At 38.5% G+C, this 24,891-nt stretch overlaps 1 protein-coding gene across 1 annotated transcript in view; it reads left to right on the forward strand.

The window, feature by feature from the left end:
• SLC16A10 (solute carrier family 16 member 10) overlaps positions 1-24,891 on the forward strand; it is a 100,563-nt gene that overhangs the window by 47,615 nt on the left and 28,057 nt on the right. Inside the window, exons 2-3 of the mRNA XM_045544189.1 lie at positions 8,539-8,683; positions 12,237-12,690. Coding sequence (XP_045400145.1) covers positions 8,539-8,683; positions 12,237-12,690 — 599 coding nt within the window. The remainder of the gene's footprint in view (positions 1-8,538; positions 8,684-12,236; positions 12,691-24,891) is intronic.

Genomic DNA, 24,891 nt, shown 5'->3' on the forward strand with positions numbered 1-24,891 from the left:
AGTCTGCTGTCCAAATTGTTGCCAAAGTGATGTTCCTAAAATGCCATTTGATCATGTAATTCCAAGGTTAAACCTATTGGTGGTTCCCTAGCATCTAAAAGATAAAGTCTGTATTTGACTTTGACACATGGCTTTGCTGTGATTCTGGCTGCATCCTTAGGTTAACCACTGCAAATATTAATTTTGTGCATGCTCTTCCCTCTACATGGAATATTTCTGTCTCCTGTTTCCTGTATCCTTTGCCTGATTAAAGCCTGTTCATCCTTCAAGACAGTTTGGGTGTTACCCTAAGGAGAGTGTCTGATTATCCCTTTCCTCCCACATCTGGGCTGGATACCCCCACTAAGTGGTCCCATAATAAATGGTACACACCTTGGTCAGTTATCAATACTATTCACTATTCTCTCCTTGCTGTCTGTCTCTCTTGAATATGAGCTTCTTGAGATTAGGGACTTGAGATCCCTACTGCCTAGCAGTCTGTAACTTAATAAATGTTTATTGCATGAGTAAAGCTGTATATCTCCTTCTCATTGATATTTGTCCATTTAATTTCTGAACTTTAAGTGTAAAATGCTCCTCTTTAAAAGCATTTTAGGTCCTAATTTTGCCAACCAGCATATCAACCATACTTTCTAACTTTTTGTCCTCCAGTAGAATGGCAGCTCCATGAGGATGGGATTTATGTCTGTTTTATTCACTGCTATTTCCTCAGCACCTAGAATAGTGCTGGCACATACATTATGTGTACTCAATAAATATTGGTTAAATGAATGACTATGTTGCATATAAATTTGGTAAATAGAACTTATGTTTCCTTTCAAGTCTTAGTCCTTAGCTTCATTCTGTTCAACATTTTTATTAGAGATAACTTAAAAAAGTTTCTTCATTGTTACATAGGACTTAGTTCTGTGAATCTTACAGTAGAACAAGGATATACTGAGAAATTCAAGGAAATCTTAATAGGGCTATTTCATTGAGTGAGAGTATAGAAATGATTGATACCATGCTGTAAGCAGTTTTAGTTTTATGTGTAAGAACTCTTTTCTGGCTTCTTAGAGAAGCATACTGCCAGAGTGAGGGAGGAATGTTTTATTGTGGACAAAGGAGATAGATTTAGATGCATCCCTCCTTGAAAAAGGTAGGGAGGTTTGATATTACATATCTAGCAGTAATTTCCCTTTCAAAGACTGAATGTTCCCATTCATTCATGGATTTGATACTTTTTGTGTATCTATTATCATGTGAAGAATAGAAGGAGGAAATGCATATATATGTAAGGCATGGTGACATTAAGAAACCTAGATTTGGAGAGACAAGATATTTATGCATGCATGCGTGTGAAGACAAGGCACAGAGTAAAGAACCTTGGGTCAGAGACAGTGAGTGGCACCCATGGTAAGTGCTGGAGAAGCTCAGAAGAGGGAGAGTACACTGAGGGCCAGTATGGTGGAATATTTTGGAAAGAGCTGGGTTCTGATGTATTCCCCCATGGAAAGCCATTTTAAGTAGCTTTTTTGGGTCCTTATCATCCTATTGAAAGAATTATTAAATTGTTTTCCCATCTTTAAAAGGTCCACCAGGTTATGTGCACTGATAAATTACAAGAGCAGCATAGTTGCTTATAAGGAGTGATGGAATGGACAGAGCAGGGCTTTGGGCTGGACAGTCTGGAGTGTAAATCCAGAGGCTTCCATTTAAATGCTGGGCACCCCTAGGCAAATCACTTAATCTCAGAGCTTTGGCTATTTCACCTGGGTTGCTTTGAAGCTTGAATGAAGTGGTATATATAAGTGCCCCACACATCATGTGCCATATGGCAGGTGCTCAAGAAATATTAGTTTTCCTTTCTCCTTAGAAATAGAAGATGCTTACTCTAAGTATTTTTTTTCTGAGTGTGTTTTTGATGTTCCCGATCTTATTGGTTATAATTTTAATTCTTAATCTAGCCACCACCCATATAATTCCTGCAGTTAAGAGGCAAAAGTTCACCATGGGGGAGAGAAGGTGCACAGAAATAGTTGTAAAGAAAATACGTGTTTGAAGGGCATCTAATTAGGAAAGTATTTTTCTTGATGACCCATAATTTTACATTACATTATAGTCTTATGAGAAAATGAGGATGTTCAGGGGAAAATCAGTTGCTTATTTCTTCTCCATTTTGGAGAATATTTTTCAATATCTTATAAGAACTTAGTAAAAAATTTTCCTCTTAACCTAGTTTCCTGCTGTAGGCCATTAATCCTGTTATTACTCCAAAGACTAAACAACTATAGTAAAATAGGATTATATGTATATTAATTTATACTACCTCATTCCACAAAGGATTTGAGGAGGTTTTCAGAAACATAAAATACTACACAAATAAAATGGTAAGATAGGAGTAGAAAATAAGCAATCAGCAAAATTGAAAATATGACACGTTGTTAAGATCAAGGGGAAAATAATACCTAATGCATAAACCATCAGGGCCTATATAGTTGTTATAATGCAATAGCAAATATGACTATTTGACTCTCAGCTTCCTGGCAACCAAAATGAAAAGGAAAGCTTGGTTCATGTGGTTAAAAAGGACAAAATTTATCTGTTACTCAAGGGAGCACATGTTTTTTGCCCTGTAGCTTCTTATAGGAAATACTGAGTAATGAGTGAATATTGGCATTGCCCTTATAATGGATGTAGTAATGGATTTTATTAGGCAGTTTCTCTAAGTGTCTCTTGACAAAAGCTGAGGCTGTGACATCAAGAGACAACTCTGAAAGCAGTTCTACCAGAGGCCAGGATGATCTGATCTGAGTTCATATGTTCTAGGTCTGGCCCAATCTCAGGATCACATATGGAAAGTATACTGCACAATTTTCCTATCTTCTTTAAATGCCATTGTTTACAACAGAGCCTTGCTGTGTTGTGTCCAGGCTGGACTACAGTGGCACAATCATAGCTCACTGCAGCCTCGAATACCTGGGCTCAAGTGATTCTTGAACCTCAGCCTCCCAAGTAGCCTGGACTACAGAGGTGCACTACCACGCCCAGCTAATTTTTATTTCTTGTAGAGATAGGGGTTTCGCTGTGTTGCTCAGGCTGATCTTGAACTCCTGAGCTCAAGCAATCCTCCCACCTCGGCCTCCCAAAATGCTTGGAAAACAATATTCCATGCAAATGGAAACCAAAAGAAAGCTGGTGTAGCCTTTCTCATAAGATAGACTTCAAATCAACAAAAGTAAAGGAAGACAAAGATGGTCATTATATAATGGTGAAGGGAACAATTCAGCAAGAAGACATAACAATCCTAAATATCTATGCACCTAACACAGGCATGCGCAGATTCACTGAGCAAACCCTACCTAATCCAAACAAAACGATAAACAACAGCATTGTAATAGCCAGAGACTTCAACACCCCACTGATAGAACGGGACAGATCCTCCAAACAGAAAATAAAGAAACTATGGACTTAAACAGGATTCTAGAACAAATGGTCCTAACAGACATTTACAGAAGATTCTACCCTAAAACTACTGAGGATATGTTCTTCTCATCAGCTCACAGAGCATTCTCTAAGATTGATCACATCCTAGGCCACAAAACATGTCTCAACAAATTTAAAAAAATGGAAATTTTTTTTTTTTTTTTTAAGACAGAGTCTCACTCTGTTGCCCAGGCTAGAGTGCTATGGCGTCAGCCTAGCTCATATCAACCTCAAACTCCTGGGCTTAAGCAATCTTTCTGCCTCAGCCTTCAGAGTCTCTGGGACTACAGGCATGCACCACCATGCCCGGCTAATTTTTTCTGTATTTTTAGTTGTCCAGATAATTTCTTTCTATTTTTTAGTAGAGATGGGGGTCTCACTCTTGCACAGGCTGGTCTCGAACTCCTGACCTTGAGCGATCCACCTGCCTCAGCCTCCCAGAGTGCTAGGACTAGAGGCGTGAGCCACCTCGCCTGGCCAAAAAATGGAAATTATACCATGTATCTTCTCAGACCACAGTGAAATAAAATTAGAAATCAATTCCAACAGAAATACTTAACTGTACACAAAGTCATGGAAATTAAACAACTCAAAAGGAAAAAGGTTTTCATGATTCTTCCTTGGAGTAACAGCCTTCCAAACAATGTTGTCTGTTTGCCTTGGGACTGCCATCCACAAACCAAGCTGCTGGTTGTCAGTCAGATGAGAGCTGTTTATCAGGCTCTGTAGAATCCAGCAGCTCCTCACAGACTCCAGAGTCAGCTGGACAGAAGCGAAGTCTCAGGCAGAGCTGCAAGACGAGATTGGGGGTTCCTGTGCCATTACCAGTTGTAGTTTTCTTCTCTAGAATTTCCATTTTTTTTTTGTAGTTTACATTTCACTATTGAGATTCCCTATCTGTTCACTCAGTAAGACCATTTTTTACCTTTTATTCTTTGAAAAATGTTGTTCTTTAATTCCTCCAACATATGTATAACAGACATTTTGAAATCTTTGCTAAACTTAACAGCTGAGCTTATTCGGAGTCAATTTATATTGATTGCTTATTTCCTTGCATGTCTTACAATTTTTGGTTGAAACTTGAACTCTGATTCTATTGTGTTACTCCAAGGATCATTGAGTTTTTATTCCTAGTAGCCTGCCTGAGTTCGAATTGCAAATCCTGTCTCTATGTGGTATGTGGTAGCTGATGTCTCTGCTCAGTTCTTATAACTTCCAGATGCTACTTTTCTTTTGTCTGGCCACTCTCAGTCTACCTAGCACCTACATAGTTTGTTGGTACTCAAGAAAGCCCACAAACTTGTAACTCTTCCAATTGGAGCTTTTCAAACTTTCCTCCAACTTGTGTAAGTTTTTAAGACATTTTCTAGTGTGTTTGCACAGGTTTTTTTGTTTTTGTTTGTTTGTTTGTTTGTTTGTTTGTTTTTGAGACAGTGTCGCTGTGTTGCCCGGGCTAGAGTGAGTGCCGTGGCGTCAGCCTAGCTCACAGCAACCTCAAACTCCTGGGCTCAGGTGATCCTCCTGCCTCAGCCTCCTGAGTAGCTGGGACTACAGCCATGAGCCACCATGCCCGGCTAATTTTTTCTATATATATATTTTTAGTTGTCCAGATAATTTCTCTCTTTTTAGTAGAGACGGGGTCTCGCTCAGGCTGGTCTCGAACTCCTGACCTCGAGCGATCCACCCGCCTCAGCCTCCCAGAGTGCTAGGATTATAGGCGTGAGCTACCGCGCCCGGCCTAGTTTTTTTTTTTTTTTTTGCCCAGATTTTATAATAGTTATCTGCAGGAGGGTTTGCATGACCACTTTACTCCGGTACCACAAAGAGAAGTTGATTAGGAAATATTTTTAAAACCACTTCTAGTGAAATATAACTAACAGGTAAACCTTTAGGATGGCGATAACAACGGTCAAGGCAAGTACAATTTACCCATTCCTGAATTTTTGTTGCCAGGTAGCTTGTTGTGCTAGGAATCGTTGGGACTTGGGTAAATGATGTTTTTGCATTTTAATCTCAGTTTTATGTACTGTTATTTCATTTAATTTAAGGCTGTTAGACCATTGTTAGTACAGAGCAAAGATGTCTGAAAGAGGCCAAGATCAAGTGGAAATGCAGATTGGAGCTAACAAAAAAAGCAAAAGAATATTTATCAACCTCTAACTACAGCAAATCTTCCCTGTGGGTGTTTTCAATTGTAAATACTTTGCCCTTGCAATCATTTACATCTGCATAGTTACAACACCTTTATTTTACTTAGCATGCAGGAAAATTGTCTTTAAATATTAAACCTAACGACTTCTTTTGAGTGATTTGCATCCTCCTTTGGCCATACACAGAGAGAGCCAGAGATTTGTTCTCATAATGGAGTAGGAAACAAAGAGGATCTGGATGGGGAAATTGGAAAGCTCCCTGGTATTTTTTGAAAAAGATTTCACAGCATGGCTTCTTGGTTGTGTCTCTCTATGATGTTAAACACACATACATATTCAAATAAGAGTATACAAGCACATTCAAAAGACTTTATTTTGCATTTTTTGGTATTTATATCTCAAGACATTTAGCACATCCTCTGGTGTTCTGATTGGACCTCTATTTGCATATATGTTACTAGACTGAAAATTATTGAAAGGTAGAGAAATTTCTTAGTTGTTTTTATATTCTCAACAGGATAGTGCCTAGAACATAATAAGTACTTTTAATAGGGAGAGAATGTTATATTTTCATATCACATATAAAAATAATTTAAACAGCACCTCTTCCATTGAAAAGGGTTTATTTCTCTAACAATTTTAGGAAGATCTGTATGGGTGTTTGGTAGAAGGACATAGGGCTAGTTTGCATTTTTTAAATAAAAATTTTACCATGGTGGATATGGTATGTACCATGCCATGTACTTCAGTTTCTCAATTGTTTTTTTTTTTTTTTTTTTTTGAGACAGAGTCTTACTCTGTTGCCTGGGCTAGAGTGCCATGACATCAGCCTAGCTCACAGCAACCTCAAACTCCTGGGCTCAAGCAATCCTCCTGCCTCAGCCTCCTGAGTAGCTGGGACTACAGGCATGTGTCACCATGCCCGGCTAATTTTTTCTATATATATTTTTAGCTGTCCATATAATTTCTTTCTATTTTTAGTAGAGATGGGCATCTCGCTCTTGCTCAGGCTACTCTTGAACTCCTGAGCTCAAACAATCCACCCGCCCGTTTCTCAATTGTTAAATGGACTTAATAAAAGTATTAACTTACAGGGTTTCAAGGATTAAATGAAATATTCTTCAGAGTACGACAGATATATTACCAGTAAAACAACTAGCTCTATTGGGTATTATTAATAATCATAGTCAGACTCTTAAGAGGTGAAAGAGAGCAACAGTCCATTTTATTTTTGTCCTATATGCATCATAACCCATAAGACCTTGGATTCTTTGTATGCCATGTCAAAACTTTATAAAAACTAGAAATTTTGTGAGTTTGCAATAGCAAGTAATCATTCAAGAATTAATTTCTTCTTAAATTTGATCAGGAGACAGACCTAACTTCATCTATTATGAATTATTATTCTAACAGAATATTCTATCGAAATTTCACTCAAGGTACTAAAGTACAATAGTGTGAATTTCAAAAGTGAGGTATTTCATGTGACTTTTCAAAGTAGATGTTCAAACCAGTTAGAGGTTCTAAAACCCAAAAGAAGGATACTTATGGGTCAAGAAAGAGCATTTTGTGAGGATTTTTGAGAAAATTGTGCTATGGCTCCCCCCAGCCCTATGGGAGAAGTAGGGGTGTATGTTCTCTCACTTGGTATCTAGTGAGAGGTGTTAGGTTTGTTCTAGGTGGGAACTTAAAAGTATGTATGGGGCTTAAGAGGGACCACTTAAGAGATTTAAAGAATCCTCCCCATCTGGGGGGCACAGAGGACTGGGGTTTGACTCCTCAAGAAAACCAAGAAGAAAATAACTGTGGCTGGCTAACTACTTCCACAGCAAGAGCTATACAAGAGGTGGCTGTGTTGGAATTTGCCTTCACTCCAACATTTGTCAGGGCAAAGGAAATCTGAGTGCTTCCTACAGATCAGAGGTGAACCTATTCGAGGAGATGGGTAGCCTGGAGCTGTTTTGACTTCTGCCCCAGTAGATTGCCTGGAAGGGCTATGAGGCTCTGACAGTAAGTCTTTTGAGTGACAGCCAAAAAGCCAGGAGAAGGAATTATCCAAGTCAGTGGAGCTATAGCTAGGAGGAACTCTGAGTTGAGACTCTGAAGAACCCACAAAAGTGCATCTGAGAAAAAAAGAGCTTCAAACATCATCAGACAGATTTTTTTGGTGAGACTGCTCAAGTTGGAATCTCCCTGCCTTCCTTCCCCCAAGCCTCCCTCTTTCCCCATTCCCACCTTGGAAAGAACCCACATGTGGGGAGGGGGAGAGAGGAGGTCATGGAAAAGAGGAGAAGCAGCTGGGAAGAGATCTGATTACCTAGTGAAGATGGGTTTCTTACCTAAAGAGACCATAGGCCTTTCTGTTATTAATATTTAACATTGACCAAAAGAATCATGCAGGCTCGGGAGGCTGAGGCAGTTAGGATTGCTTAAGCCCAGGAGTTTGAGGTTGCTGTGAGCTAGGCTGACGCCATGGCACTCACTATAGCCCAGGCAACAGAGCGAGACTCTGTCTCAAAACAACAACAACAACAAAAAAAGAATCATGCAGGCCTACTGAAGTGGTCATCTGGTAGCAGAGGAAAATTTTTCCCCACCAAAGAAAATTTTAAGAGGATAGTCAAGACAAGAAGTTGTGTTTAATTATATCTTGCTGTTAGTGCTTGTTCAATAGACATAAAAATCTGTAATTTTTCATATTTGGTTAGCAGTAGATTAAAATTCACAGTAATTCACAAAGACTTGTGCACGAGTTTTTTTCTTGAAAGTACCAATTTATTCCAATTTTTCTCTTATTCATCAATCTGAGTAATACCTTTTCTGCTTTCATATTTTTCTAAATGTGTATTATATCCAGTGGAATAAATACAGATATAATTTACCATGTCCTAATGTGTTCCCTGTTCTTTCCCCTCTTTTACAGCATGGGTAGGTTCTCTCGCCATGGGGATGATTTTCTTTTGCTGCCCAATAGTCAGCGTCTTCACAGACATTTTTGGTTGTCGGAAAACAGCTGTTGTGGGTGCTGCTGTTGGATTCATTGGACTCATGTCCAGTTCTTTTGTAAGGTAAGGATTTGGTTTCTTTCTTCTTCTTTTTTTTTATTTCACCTTGATATGCAGAGAAAGACTTGGTTTCTTTGTTACTTTTCAAGAACTGTCAGATACCTTACAGTTTTACTTTCAGAAACTTTGCTGTTTATGAGGAGAGATCCCCCTTTTCATTACTTCAAACTTAAAGCAATATGACTTATAAGTCAAACTTATTCACAGCAACAAATCAGAGCTTGAGAATTTGAATGCTTTTGCTTGCATGCCTGAGTTAGATGTCAGTAAGGATATGTGTTCCCTGGAGCAAAGAAAATGTTTCTCCTTTTTTTTTTTTTCTATTCACATAAAAGTCCTAAAGGAACTCAAGTTATAACAGTGAGTTATCTAAAACAATGGCCTTAGTTTAAAGTCAGTTCAGTCTCAGGCCCAAGGGGTATAATAAGTGGTGTTTTAAAATGGCTGTTCATAGGCTTGATAAGAAATTTTTCCTATTAATGGGATAAAAACTTTGCTGTTTATTGCAACCCAGATAGAGAATTCCTATCTGTTGTTTTACAAAAAGAACACGCTAAAATTTTAAAATACTAGGGCAAAATGAAGTGGTCAAATGCACCTTAAATAAAATGTAATACACTTTTCCTGTGTCTGTTAGAAGAAAAGATATAGTGCACTGAAGAGGGGCTAACTACTAGGAGCTGATGGGCACATTACTGTAAGAAACACCTCTCCCTCCAGCTCCAGCTCTCCTAGTAAGTCCCCTTGCATTGTTAGATTAATCCTCAGTTAGAGAAACACTTGGAGGGGAGGGGAAGAAAAAGAAAAAAGAGAAACGCTAGTTTACTATGTAGCTTTGCCTAACAAGAGGTGATTAATGAGAAAACCTCTTAAGATCATTTCCATCCTCTGTCTCTACTTTAGTGGTTTTTCTTCATTTACTGCCTCTTTCCTGTGCCAGCTATTTTCATGCTGCTTTAGTTGAAAAGCATTATTGTGATCATTAGGGAAAAATAAGTTAAATTTATATTTGACTTTATTTTTTAAATACTCAGGATTTAATCAACAGAATCCTTGGTTTTACTAACCCCAAACCCCCATACACATACACCTTCCTCAACTTTAAAACGAGCCTCTTTCTTTAGAAATTTTATTGGGATTTTTAAAAATTATATTTATTTCTTGGTAGAAAATAGACATTCCATCTTTTAAAAAAATCATCCTTTATGATTTTTTTTCTTCTATAGCAATTGTTTAAAGAAAAACAAGTTTTGTTTGGAATAGTATTCTGTTTAGGTAATTCTGTGAGATCATTTATTTTTAGTTCTTTGTTAGCTGCATTATAACATTGTGTTAATAATGCCTCATCAGATATCTTCTTTGATCTGGAAGCCTCCGGGTACCCACTGTCAGTACCTGTGGCCCAACACTTGCTGAATGTGTTATCACTTAGGCTTTTGTAGAGAGAAGATGAGAGGTAGAAAACCTATGTAACCTATTACCTAGTTTGTTAGACAAAACCCATATAGAAACATACGGCAAGCTATGTTTTTCAAATTTTTTTGACCACTGAGAAATAAAAATTATGAAATATATTTCATGATGTGATCCAGTTTTCTCCTTTTACCCCTTCTGTCTCCCCCAAGTGAAACAAAATTTCTTGAAACCAAATTTACCTTACTGTGTGTAATAGTCTCATATTTTCTCATTCAATTTCATTATTTAACCTGCTGGTCAAAGGCTACCAAAATTTCAGAGCAATATATAGGAGCAAGCAGAAATGTGGTGTGAATTCTAAGTGTCGAGTGGTAGATCCACTTTTCCTTTCCTTGCAGTTCTGCGTTATGAAGAAAACCTTCTCCAGCACCTCAGGTCACATCAGTGTCCCCTCTTTGAATCCTTTTTACACACATGATTGGTATCCCACAAACTTGCTGATGTACACTGCGCTTATTCAGGTGTCAAACTTCAACAACTTAAACCATCTGTTACTGAGATGAAAATTTAGAAGTGAAAAAGGCATGAGTATCTTGAAGGCAAAACTATATTTTTAATATTTTTTTTGCCAAGTGCCTAGTACATAGTAGCTGCTTAATATGTTTGTTGAATAAAGAGTGGAGATTCAGTAAAAGACAATCAGAGTGAGATGAGGTTAATCTAGGAAAGCCTGGAAGTAACTATTGAGTCTGATTTAAAGATGGTACTAGCTATGGATTAATAGAGATGGAAGGGCATCTCAGAGAGAGGATTGCTGACAGGCCTCAATTTTATCAGATTCTAGAGTTCCTTGTGATTACCTCACCAGATTGCTAGGTAACTGCATTATAATCAAAAATTTAATTATTAACCAACTTTATCTTAGTTTCTATTGATAATAAATTATTCGCCTTTGTAACTTATACATAGCCTTTTCAAAAACTTTAGTTTTATTCCTTGTTTCGAAGAACGTAATGATATGATCCTTTACCTACTTAAGAGATGTGCAGTTATTTGGTTAAACTACACAATTCTTTAGTCCATTATTATTCTTTTGAGACATACATGGCTTTAAAGCTTACAAACTGGGATCACTATTGGAGCACACTTAATTTAGTCTTTCTACAATCAGAATATGATTTCTCTTGTTATCTTGCACAATACTGGGAACACTGCAATACAGGGCGAAGGTTGGTCTGCAGCCCTTAGGCCAACAAAAATGAGGCACAACTGTTCCTCTGTGCAAATGTTTCTCACATAGCCTTGGGGAGAAAACCTCAAATGCAGCCTTTTCTTTTACTAGATTGCTTAGTATGTAAAACTAAGCAACTCCATGAAATAATGCATTTTTGTAGTTAAATTCTAAGTTTGAAAAAAGTTTAATTGAGACTAGGTTTTTGGTTTGTTTAATCACTGTCAGTTTTACTGAGGCCCTTTCTGGCACTGACCTTTATTTCTTTTTTTTTTTTTTGAGACAGAGTCTCACTTTTGTTGCCCGGGCTAGAGTGAGTGCCGTGGCGTCAGCCTAGCTCGCAGCAACCTCAAACTCCCGGGCTTACCCGATCCTACTGCCTCAGCCTCCCAAGTAGCTGGGACTACAGGCATGTGCCACCATGGCCCGGCTAATTTTTTCTATATATATATTTTTAGTTGTCCAGATAATTTCTTTCTATTTTTAGTAGAGACGGGGTCTCGCTCAGGCTGGTCTCGAACTCCTGACCTCGAGCGATCCACCCGCCTCGGCCTCCCAGAGTGCTAGGATTACAGGCGTGAGCCACCGCGCCTGGCCACTGACCTTTATTTCTGAGCTCTGGAGAGCTTAGTTCTTACTCGGTGCTGTGTTGGTTCACCTGAAATCCATGGAAAGAGGAGGAACAAAATCACTGATGGCCTTAATGGTCATTTTTCACACATTTAGACTTGATTAAAATATTTTTAATGCTACATTCTTGATTTATTAATTTTCCTCCTCTGTTTTTGGTTTTTATTTGCAGAAAATATATTAATTAACTAAAACCCACTTTTACTATAAGATTTTCTTATACCAAGCACCTGATAAAAATAATCAAAGCTACTTTCCATCTGTTTCATCTTTATACAGTTCCATCGAGCCTCTGTACCTAACCTATGGAATCATATTTGCCTGCGGCTGCTCCTTTGCATACCAGCCTTCATTGGTCATTTTGGGACACTATTTCAAGAAGCGCCTTGGACTGGTGAATGGCATTGTCACTGCTGGCAGCAGTGTCTTCACAATTTTGCTGCCTTTGCTTTTAAAGGTTCTAATTGAGAGTGTGGGCCTCTTTTACACACTGAGGGTCCTCTGCATCTTCATGTTTGTTCTCTTTCTGGCTGGTTTTACTTACCGACCTCTTACTTCCAGTACCAAAGATAAAGAGAGTGGAGGCAGCGGATCCTCCCTCTTTTCCAGGAGAAAGTTCAGTCCTCCAAAAAAAATTTTCAATTTTGGCATCTTCAAGGTGACAGCTTATGCAGTGTGGGCAGTTGGAATACCACTTGCACTTTTTGGATACTTTGTGCCTTATGTTCACTTGGTGAGTATGCTTCTTCAACTTTGCTGATAATGGGTATTATTATTTCATACAGAAAACTTCTTTGCAAAGCAAGGTAGATCAGGTTGAAGTTGGCCTCGAACATCCTGGTTGTAATTTGGGGAGTCTTAAAATGTAAGATCTCTCAAGACAAGGTCAACACATTCGTTAGACCATTAGAGAGTATGTTTCATGGTTTGCTTTGGTATTTTAAAAATCCCCAAACCCAAACAAGCAAAAACAACTTTAAAAAAAGGAAAGCTAAAATATTGGAACAGATTACATCAATATAAAACATTTGATAGATCACTTTTTCTTCAAGTGACTCTTATCAGGGACAAAGCTGGAGTAGTTATTCTGCCAACATTAGTAAATTATTTTTCCATGGAAGGGTGCAGAAATTGGGTAATTAGCAAAAAAGCCAATGGCTTTGACACAAAGAATCATTACATCTACTTGTGGGACACCTCTGGGAAAATGGGAATTCTATTCAGAGGAGTATTTGAAAAATGTTAAGCAAGTTCTAAGTGAAGGAAGAGAGCTAGAGTTTTATAGGAAATTAGGATTTCAAGTGCTCAAGCAGTTTATATTGTTTATTTCTATTTCAAAGAGGCAAAATTCAGCCTCTTTATACTGAAACAAGTATAAGCAGTATCTAAAGTATTTGCCCCTGGCAAAATTTGCTCAAAAGTGCTTATTGTGTTTCTTCCTTTTTTCTTACTGTTATGACTGAAAATGTATTTACAGTTCAACACAGATGATAAATAATAAACAAAAATGACACTGGCATACTTTTTTGTGTGCGTACTATGTGCATGAACTTGGATCTTTTCCAGCTTACAGTCTACTTATGGACATTTGTGCGATTTTTCTTTAGGTAAGAGCTTTGGTGAAAGTTAATAACAGCAGTTCAGAGAATTACTGGGCTCAAGGGGTCAGATGGTAACTACATCATCAACCAAATACATCAATTATTAGTGTAGTTCGGAAAGGAATTAGGCTAGGAAACATGAAGAGAGTTGGTAGGCATGTCCTGTTTCTAAGAATAATTTTAATTTCTCGATTCTCCCATTCTCTTGTTGCCAGGGGAGTTGAGAAAGCAACTGGGATGATGAATGAGGAGACATGGGGAAGGACGAGATTTTAGTACTTTGAGCCACTTGATATTTCTCAGAGACTGAGGTACTAGGTAAAATAACCTCGTATGTGACCCCTGACACACATGTAGTATATGGCTGCATCCTAATCTGATAGTCACACTTTTTCATACTTTTAGAAAGGTATAGCTGAACCATCTGAAACTAATTTTTGTTGGAATATGGATCTATTGTAGAAGGATGAACTTTTACCAACTTACCTCTTTATTATATCCTTTCTCAAAGATGAATAGAAATTCTTTTTTCAAAAAAACAATTCTCTTTGGTACTACTAGGTGAACACACTCAGGGAAGTCAGTATCTCAGCTTTGCTCATATGAGACGTTTATCAAAGATCAAGTAGTAGATTACTGTCTAGTTATTTCTGGTTATATAGTTATAATTTGTAAATTAATTGTGCATATATTACTTCATTTGACCTTCACAATAAACCTGTGAAGTAGACAAAATAAAGAATATTAGCCCCTGTTTGACAGACTGTAAAACACATCCATCATTAACATTTCTATGTTAAATCATGTCCCAAGAATTACTTGTAGTTAAACAGCAGAGCAAGGCTTGGTTCCCTTCCTGTATGCTTATCTAGTAGCAAATCTAGTACTGTATTAATAGCATATTTGGGCCACTTCCCTGGATATACCACCAAATGTGTCCATCTTCTTGGGGGAAGATGAGTATGCCTAAGGAAATTTAATAAGTACGTTATTTCTTAAGGTAAATCAAATTTCATAGTGGGTGATAAGTTAGACAACATTATAGATACTATTGTAATCAGGAGGCGATAAATCAGATAGTACACAGAACAATAAAGTCTTTACTAACTCTATTAACAAACTATGCCTTTTTTCTGCTCTCCCTCCTTCCAGACATGTTTTCTTACAAAATGTGTTGACATTTTTGATTTGGGATTTTCTCTTTGTCATATTTTATAGCACTGAAAGCCACATTGTAGAGGAAACACCAGACTGTTAAAGGCCATGCAAGCTATTTAAATCTCATCTTTGGCAGTGCACTCAGTTTGTTACTTTGCTCTAATTTAAGGTTTGAATTATGGATATTTAACCCAGACTTCATGGAATGAGGCACCAGTTTCCTTCTTACACAGGGAAAAGGTATCTCAAATCCTTCCATGGACTGGTAGATGATGTTCAATTCATATTAAACCCTTTATTGGTTGTTGGGGGACAGAAATTTAACGCATAAAAACTTGTTCTGAAGGAGCATAAAACTTAGTAAATGTAATCATAAAAACAGTTATAGTTCACAAGGTACTTTTACGTGTTAATACGTTCTCTTGTTTAATCTTCAGCAATGTAATACCTGCGATGTGTCATCCTTATTTCATGAATGAGAACATTAAGGCACTGAGAAGTTAAATGACTGCTCAAGGTCACAGAGATAGTGACTGATCATTATTAATGTCATACGTCTATGCAAGTAACAGTATTGTATAGTCGGTTTAAAGGTAAAGGTTCTGCCTCCAATGACAGTATATTCACTCTGCCATAGCTTGCCATAGCCATATTTGTTTGATTTCTTCAACTAATCCGAATCATGATATTACAGAAAGGAGAAGGACAAAGAATTTAACCAGCTATATGAACATCATCTTTTTGTTTTGTTTTTGAGTCAGGGTCTCGCTCTATCACGTGGGCCAGAGTACAGTGGTATCATCATAGCTCACTGCAACCTCCAACTCCTAGGCTCCAGGATCCTGAGCAGCTGGGACTACAGGCATGTGCCACCATACCTGGTTGATTTTTCTATTTTTTTGTGGAGGCAGGGTCTCACTTATGCTCAGTCTGGTCTCAAACTGCTGTCCTCAAGCAATCCTTTCACCTTGGCCTCCCAAACTGCTAGGATTACAGGTGTGAGCCACCATCCAGCTGTGAACAGCATTATTTAATCTCTTTGTGTTTTTGCTTAGCCATCTGTAAAATGGATATAACAGGAGTTGCTAATCATACCTTAGTCAATGAGTTAATTCGTTTTTCTCCAATTTGAAAACTGTTCTCATTTAGAAATATGTAATTTATATGTAAAGCATCTGAGACGAAACCAGATTGCACACTTTTTTGAAGATGCATTCATTCTAACCTGCAACAAATAAAAATAATACTATTCCTGGGTGGGGGTGGGGGGAGAGGGTAAAGCTTCTGAAGTACAACAGATATTTTGAGACAGATTCTCACTCTGTTGTCTGGGCTAGAGTGCTGTGGCAGCAGCCTAGATCACAGCAACCTCAAACTCCTGGGCTCAAATGATCCTCCTGCCTCAGCCTCCCCGAGTAGCAGGGACTACAGGCATGTGCCACCACACCCGGGTAATTTTTTCTATTTTTTTTTTAGTGGCCGGGTCATTTTTTTTCTATTTTGTAGTAGAGTCAGGGTCTTGCTCTTTCTCAGGCTGGTCTTGAACTCCTGAGCTCAAGTGATACTCCTGCCTTGACCTCCCAGAGTGCTAGGATTACAGGTGTGAACCACCACACCCGGCATTGTTTTTGTTTTTGTTTTTGTTTTGAGACAGGGTCTTGCTCTGTTGCCCAGGCTAGAATACAGTGGCATCATCATAGCTCACTGCAGCCTCAAACTCCTGAACTCAAGCAATCCTCCTGCCTCAGCCTCCTGAGCTGGGACTACAGGAATGTGCCACCATGCCATGCTACATGTTTTGGATTTAACATGTCCAACCCTGAAGTCCTGATCTTATCCTCCCAAACTTGCTCTCCCCAGCCACCCTCATCTCAGGAAATGGCAATTCCATCCTTCCAGGTAATCAAGCACCAAAACCTGGGAGTCATCCTTGGCTCTCCTTCCTTTCATACCATACTCCTGATTCAGTCAGGAAATTTTGGTGGCTCTCCTTTCAAAATATATCCAGGATCTGACCACCTCTGACCATCCTCATTACTAACACCTTAGCCCAGGCCACTGCCCCCTAGCCTGGATCACTGTGACAGTCTCCTACTTGGTCTCCATGCTTCCTTCCTTGTCCCCTGCAGTCTGTTCTCCATATAGAAGCCAGAGGCATTCTTTCTAAACATAAGTCACTCTGCTCAAAATCCTTCAATGGCTCCCAGTTTCTCTAAGTATAAAAACTAAAGTCCTTTCAGTGGGCTACAAAGTCCTCCATGATCTGGCCCCCTTTGCCCCCCTGAGCTCTTCTGTCCCTGTCCACCTTGCTCACTCTGCTCTTGCTGTTCACCTTTTAATGAAGTTTACCTTGACCACCTAGTTAAAACTCCCTCTGTCCCCTACTCCCACAGTATCCTAAACCCTTGCCTACTACTCCTTTTATTTTTTCATAGCAGTTAATAGCTTCTAACATATTATATAGTTTACTTATTTATTATGATAATTGCTTATTATCTGTGTATATACCTCTGCTAGAATGTAAGCCCCATGAGGTTAAGGATCTTTCTCTGTTTTGTTCATTGAAAGATCCCAAGCCTCTAGCATAGTGCCTAGCACACAGTGGGTACTCCAATATTTGTTGAATGGATATATGATGGGTAAGTCTAAAGTGATACTATATGAGCAATATTTATTTTCTCACCATTTTAATCTTTAAAATTCTCTACTTTGATGCCATAATGATTTTTCACATTTTGTACTAATAGGACATGATGGTATGCTTATTCATTCAACACTTACTCAACAAAGAAGCTCAAACTCGCAAACCTCAGAATAATTGGGTAACCACTAATGCTGCCTTTTGATGGAGGAGAGAGTTGATGTGCTTTGCTTTGACACACAGCTTTATATGCCTATGCTGAAATTTTAAGATAAATAGAAATTTCTGTATCTCAGAAGCAACTGTGTCTTCAGTACCACCTGAAATCTCAAAGAGCCTGGGGTGGTGCATAAGGATGGGATGCAGTATGCAGACCCATAGCCCAGCCACAGGTCTACGAATGCAGCTTTGCTTGAGCACTGAGCACAGGGCCACGTCAGTCGCATGAAAACTTTTCTCACTGGCATGATGTGCTCCATCCCCAATGTAAGAGTGATGATATAGTTTCAATTGCTTTCATATCTCTCCCCTGCTACTCACCTTGAAAATCAGCTGTTTAGTACCTCTGTTCTTTGACTCTAGACCACTACTGGGGCAAATTTTAGTTTTAAAGTTTTAGATGTATATAGTTTCCTATCAAGAAGATGACTGACTCATATGTTAAAATCTGTAATATATGTGTTCATTAGTTTATTAAAAATAAAACTCCACGATAAGATATAAGTGGGTTGGTTTTTTTGGCTGATAGTAATTAACTGTTCTTCAAATGAAACTTTAACCTAGGGCTGGACATGGTGGCTCACACCTATAATCCTAGCATTCTGAAAGGCCGAGGGGGAAGGATTGCTTGAATTCAGGAGTTTTGAGACCAGCCTGAGCAAGAGCCAGACCCGGTCTCTATTAAAAACAGAAAAAATTAGCTGGGTGTCGTGGTGGCAAGCACCTATAGTCCCAATTACTTGGGAGGCTGAGGTAGGAGAATCGCTTGAGCTCAGGAGTTTGAGGTTGCAGTGAGCTTTAAGGATACCAGTGTACTCTAGCCTGACGATAGAGTGAAACTCTGTCTGAAAAAAACAAACAACAACAACAAAAAGAAAAAAAAAGAAGAAAGAAACTTTAATCTGGTAGAAAGATCCTGTTTACCTGGTGCTATGAGTAAGGACAAATCATTTGCCTACTATCAGGGCAATTAAGTGGACTTCAAGTCCACTTGTAATTAGAAATAAGTTGTATTTATGGCTGGTGCTGTTGCTCACGCCTGTAATCCTAGCACTCTGGGAGGCCAAGGCAGGAGGATCACTTGAGGTCAGGAGTTCGAGACCAACCTGAGCAAGAGCGAGACCCCGTCTCTACTAAAAATAGAAAAAAATTAGCTGGGCAACTGAAAATAGAAAAAAAAAATTAGCCAGGCCTGATGTTGTGTACCTGTAGTCCCAGCTACTCAGGAGGCTGAGGCAAGAGGATTGCTTGAGCCCAGGAGTTTGAGATTGCTGAGAACACTCTAGCCTGGGCAACAGAGTGAGACTCTGTCTCAAATAAAAATAAAAAAGAAGAAAGAAAGAAACAAGTTGTATTTTTAAATTGGAAATGAAATTTTGAGGCATAAAAGTCAATAGATAGGGCTTGTGGTACCTCAAGAGATATTTTTTAGCTTTGAGTAATGAGAGAGAGATGCTGCCATGGGTCAGACCTCACTGGCCAGAGCACCTGCGCTCCAGCTGTGGTGGGAGCAGGAATGCCACTGCTGGCCGGAGCTCAGGGCACTGAGCCATGCAGGTAGGAGCAGCTTACAAGCTTTCGTCCTTCTGTGGCCTCCCTAGAGGGAGATTCAGGTATCATTTGCCAAGAATCCATTATGTGTCAAGAATTTTCACATAATCCTCACAAGGATGAATGTACTAAGTGTAATAAATAACATACTTAGAGCCAAGGAAATGATTCTGTGAAGCTGCGCTTGTTCAAGGTCACTCATTGAGTTATTTTTAAAGCTGGTTTTGCACACAAGTCTAGGACACATGGTCTAAGTTCCATGTTCATTTTATGAAGGAGTCTGCTATTCATCAAGTCACCTCAGAGATGGGCGTGCTGCTATTTTCAGCCATACTGGGCCTAGACAAAAGTTTTCTTTGCTTTGCAAATTTCCTTTCTGTTCTCTCAAAACTAAGAATAGAGGCGATGTTGAGCTGTCCCAGCATTCAGAGTGTGCTTTGCAGCCAGGGAGAGGACTTTGGAGGGATCCAGCTTTTGTTGTGGTGTAAGGGGAATGAAAAGATATCATGTAACCTTATTTCCAGCCCCAACATCTTCCCTTTTGATCTCTAGTACATTGTGAATATGAGAAAATTGAGGCCATGCAAACTTACTTTTTACAACCTATGATAAGCAGAACGTGGACCATATATAGCTTTGTGTTCAATTTTGCTTTCTACAGTGAACATTAAGCATAGCAGAAGAGCAAAAATGGGCACATATACAGATTTATAGCAAGATCTATCCTTTATTTGATTATCATAAATACTATTGTAGGACAATGGACAAAAGTAAACTGCTTGAAACTTAGAGTCGCATATAAACTCTCCAAGGCCACTGGTGGATTGTTAGTCCCCTGAGAGGGCTCTAAAGAGTTTGTGTGTTATAAAACAGTTCCTTCTTGTTAATGTGTAAATTTCACTAGGTTGTTTTGTTTTGTTTTGTTTGTAAATAACTTGGGTTTTATTTTATAAAATGTAGTATACTTTGAATAATTTAAATTTCAACTGTAATATGGATATTTGCTTATCTCTCAAATCCTTGGATTGATATCAGATTAAAGTTTGTTCAAGTTTGAGAAACCTAAATTAGCTGATGAGGTAAGAGTCCTTTCATGATTTTTATATCAACTAGAAAATAAAACTGTTACAGGCTGAATAGAAATAGAAATCTTAATTTCAAGAATCTTCCCTTTGTGCAATTATACACAGACCTTGGCTTTTGCCTGACATTTACGAGGTGACTGGCAGTGGGGCGTGGAGAGTTGTCTGATCCATTGAGAGTATCTTTCTGCTGGTTTAACCTTATCTCCAAGTCCTGGGGCATGTTTTTAGAGAAGCCCTTGCAGTCACTAACTCTGAGGATAGTAGAGCATATGGAGAAACAGGCCTTATATAGTCATGCTGTTAGGAAGAGCCTTCACCCAAAGAGTCTTATACATCCATGATGTGTTAGTCCCCAGCTGCCCGTGTTACTATTCATTTTCCCGGTGCTTTCCTCCCTTTCTATCCTTATTATATCTATCTGAATCTTTTTCCCCTCTCCCATTGGGCAGTTCACTTGTGACTAGGAAGTTTATATACCCTCATAACAAATTGCAAAAAAGCTCATTTAAAGGGCAATGCCAGCTAGGTGCTGTGGCTCGCACCTGTAATCCCAGTACTTTTGAGAGGCCAAGGTAGAGGTTCGCTTGAGGCCGAGAGTTGGAGACCAGCCTGGGCAGCACAGAGAGACCTCTGTATAAACAAAAAAAAAATGAACTGGGCATGGTGGTGCATGCCTAGCTACTGGAGAGGCTGGCTGAGGAGGATCCCTTGAGCCCAGGAGTTCGAGGCTACGGTGAGCTATGATCACACCACTGTACTCCAGCCTGGGCAACAGAGGAAGACCCTGTCTCCAAAAAATAAGTAAATAAATAGATAGATAAAGGACAATATCTACCAATTTGGAGGTGCCAAATGACAAACATGGACAATTATGCAATCTATCTATCTCTGCATCCATGTCAAATTGAACTGATTTTTTTTCTTGGAGTAAAAATGGTAAGAACAATTGCAGCGTCCAGGCTTCAGAGCACAATTTAAGATTTTGCATGTCCAGTCCTCAAAGCCGTGCAAGGGTTTGCTCTAAACCACAAGTTTCTTTTAAACAAATGTAACATTTATTGATTTCCCACATTTCTTTTTGATTGCCTACATTTTTATTAACATTTCAGTTTACGAGAAGCTCCCACAAACATTGTTTCTCATTGGAGTCTCAGGACCACCCTGTGAGATAAGGCAACATGAGTGCTTCCGTTTAGTCGGAAAGGCACCAGACGTGGTGTGGTGAGACAACTTGTTTAAGCTTGCACAACTGGTACGTGGTGCAGCCAGGGTTGAGCTTGGGTCTTAAACGTGTGGCTTTTAAATAAAATATTTAAATGCCTGCCAGAAAACTATAATAATAATGTAGGAGCTGAAAGGAATTGTACAAGTCACTTAATTGCGTTGGTTTTTTTGCCCGTCAAAAAGGCAGGTAAAGGAACTTAGGCATAGAAAGATTAAGTTGCTTGCCAAAAGTCACATAGGTAAAAATGTGGCAGACCTATGTGTAATGTCCAAGAATATCCATGGAAAATAAATGGAAGCTTATTAAAGCTTAAACTGTAAATGTATACATAGTACAAACAGAATTATTAGAGGAATGAAATTGTTTTCTTTCCTAACCGGTAGGATTTATTTCCCATAGGGTTTATTTCCCAATCAGGAGGTTGCTTGCCATTTTGACACAGCCTATTTCTTTAGAGTTACCAGTAATGGTTGTATAGGCTTTGCTGTCTTTCTTTCATGGATATGTTTGGAGCTCAGGGTCCAGGTTGCTGTGTGGCAGATTGTTTGTGATAATGCAAGGCTCACAGTGGTATCCTTGTAAACTAAAGGTCACTGTACACGGGGCCAGGAATGAGCTGCTCGAGCTGACCTCTCCTGTTGGTTGTGTTTATCTCTGTTCACTATAAGGTTCTGACAGAAGCAAAGCCTTGGGATCCATTACATGTCCCCAACCTTGTGGATGATGGTTGTGAAATGTTAGACATATTACTTACTCATTTAACACATTAATTGCCATGTGAGTTGTATTTAACTCAGGCTAGTTTTGAGCCTGGGGCCTTGTGAAGCAAAACCTTGCAGGTGGTTTGTGAAAATCTTACCTGTTGGTATTCTTTTTTTTTTTTTATTTCAGCATATTATGGGGGTACAAATGTTTAAGTTATGTATATTGCCCCTGCCACCCTGCCCCTGGAGTCAGAGCTTCAAGTGTGTCCATTCCCCAGACAGTGCACATCACACTCACTATGTATGTATATACCCATTCCCTCCTCCCCACTCCTGTCTGCCTGACACCTGATTAATATTATTCCTGTATGTGCACTTAGGTGTTGATGAGTGAAACCAATTTGATGGTGAGTACATGTGGTGCTTATTTTTCCATTCTTGGGATACTTCACTTAGTAGAATGGGTTCCAGCTCTATCCAGGAAAATACAAGAGGTGCTATATCACCATTGTTTCTTACAGCTGAGTAGTACTCCATGGTATACATATACCACATTTTATTAATCCACTCATGTATTGATGGGCACTTGGGTTGTTTCCACATCTTTGCAATTGTGAATTGTGCTGCTATAAACATTCGAGTGCAGGTGTCTTTTTTGTAGAATGTCTTTTGTTCTTTTAGGTAGATGCCCAGTAATGGGATTGCTGTATCAAATGGTAGATCTACTTTTATCTTTTTAAGGTATCTCCATATTGCTTTCCACAGAGGTTACACTAGTTTGCAGTCCCACCAGCAGTGTATGAGTGTTCCTATCTCTCCGCATCCACGCCATTACCTGTTGATGTTCTTATTGTTACAATTAATATTGATCATTTAATTCTGAAAACATGGATTGTGTTGCATATAGTTCATGCACAGAAAACAATAAAACAATAACAACTTAGAAAGATCATTTTGTTTAAATAAAACACTGTGGTCCCAGGTAAAAAACTTTTATTTCTAGTGTGGCAGCCAGTGTGTTAAAATGGAGTTGTATAGCTAGAGTTGTCCTATCTTGGTCTTCTTTGCATTGCAAACAAATTAAAATAGTTGGACTTAAAATTTTCATTTTGTTTTTGGCCTGGAAGCTTAAGTACTAGGGGTTAAAGGTTTTGTTTACTTTCTCTTTCTCTTCTTACTTTACTTTCTTCCTCCTTCTTTCTTTTTATTTTTGGATTTGGTTTATTATTCTAATTATCTTTATGTTGATTGTAACTTTGATATTTGTTAGATATGCATAATGTTTTGGTACTTTGCATAATAAAAAGTAATCACATTGCTTTTTTATCAAGATTTTCAGATTTACATGATTTTTGTTTTTCTATTTTTTATTCACAAATAGGCTTATAAAATTTTTTTACACAGGTTTATTTATTTGTATAATATATTAATCTAAATATCAGAATTTACCCATTGAGATTCACATGTGCTGATTAAATATACTTAACGACCTCCTACATACATTTCTTTTATTTTTTTGTTGTTATGTGGCCTGGAAGTGTTTCATTCATTATTTCATTTCATTTATTCATTCTTTTCCCAGTGCACTTCCAAAAAGAATATGAAGGTATTTACTTCATACATACGTTTTCTGATTCAGCTATCACAGTAACCTTTTAAGAGGAAAGCAGTGCTCACACTGGTTCTCCTACTAATAGATAAGAACCTGAGGTTCAGAGAGGTTTACTTTTGTCAAGCTTGCACAGTAGTAAGTGGCAGGAGTACCAATAGAATAGATTTAGAATGGGTTATTCCATTCTGTCACTGTTTTTGTTCTTGTGTGTGTGACTTCCTCTAATTATAAATCAGTCGAACAGATTCAAGCATTCATTCATTTGTGTGCCAGGAGCATTCCAGGTATGGAGAATGCAGTGGTGAGAACAGATGCTGTCACTCTCACAGAGCTCTATAAACAAGTAAGCACATAAAGAAACAAGGTAGTTTTCAAATAGTGATATTTTCTCTGAAAGACACAAAATGAGATGGAAGGTGATGGAGGGAGACGACTTTGGGCAGTCAGGGACAGCCTCATTGAGTAGGTAATAGTAAGCACATCCTACGGGGGAAGGGTGGTATTAGGTACTTGGAATATACAAAAATAAAACAGCTTCCTGTTGCCCTTGCCTCTAACATAGAATTTCTCCAGTCTCTATCTTTAAGGCCGGTCAACAGTTGAATTTTTTATTCAACTTATTTTTATCTGATACATTATGTTAAAATCTGCATGTTGAAAATGAAAAATTCTCTCATACTTTGCTGTAGGAACCAATCATTGTTTTTTTTCTTCATATACTTTATTAACTACTTAGCTCTCCTAATAACACAGTAGTATTACTTGGGTCTTGTGTGGTTATTGAAGTGAATGATTAGACATCTTCTCTCCTTCACTTTGTTCCCACTTTTTTTCAGATTTTTTCAGTGGCATCTGTGCTTTTCTTGCTCTTCTAGCTTTTCTAACCTTGCATTTATTTCCCTTCAGATCTCAACATCTGCTGCAATATGACTATTCAGGTTAGTGAAAATTTGCCCATTTATCAGTTTTGTGCCGTAGGCAGTATTCACCAGCATTCTCCTACTTGAGATGAATAAGGACCTTTACTTCTCCGACCACTTGTGACTCATTCCTGGTGAAGTTAAATATTTATAGAACACTGTCACCAAAACAAGCTAGTTTTTTAAAAGAATATTTTTCTTTTCGAAACGCAATATGC

This window comes from Lemur catta, chromosome 2 (assembly GCF_020740605.2).
Source record: "Lemur catta isolate mLemCat1 chromosome 2, mLemCat1.pri, whole genome shotgun sequence".
In the NCBI taxonomy this organism is placed as follows: Eukaryota; Metazoa; Chordata; class Mammalia; order Primates; family Lemuridae; genus Lemur; species Lemur catta.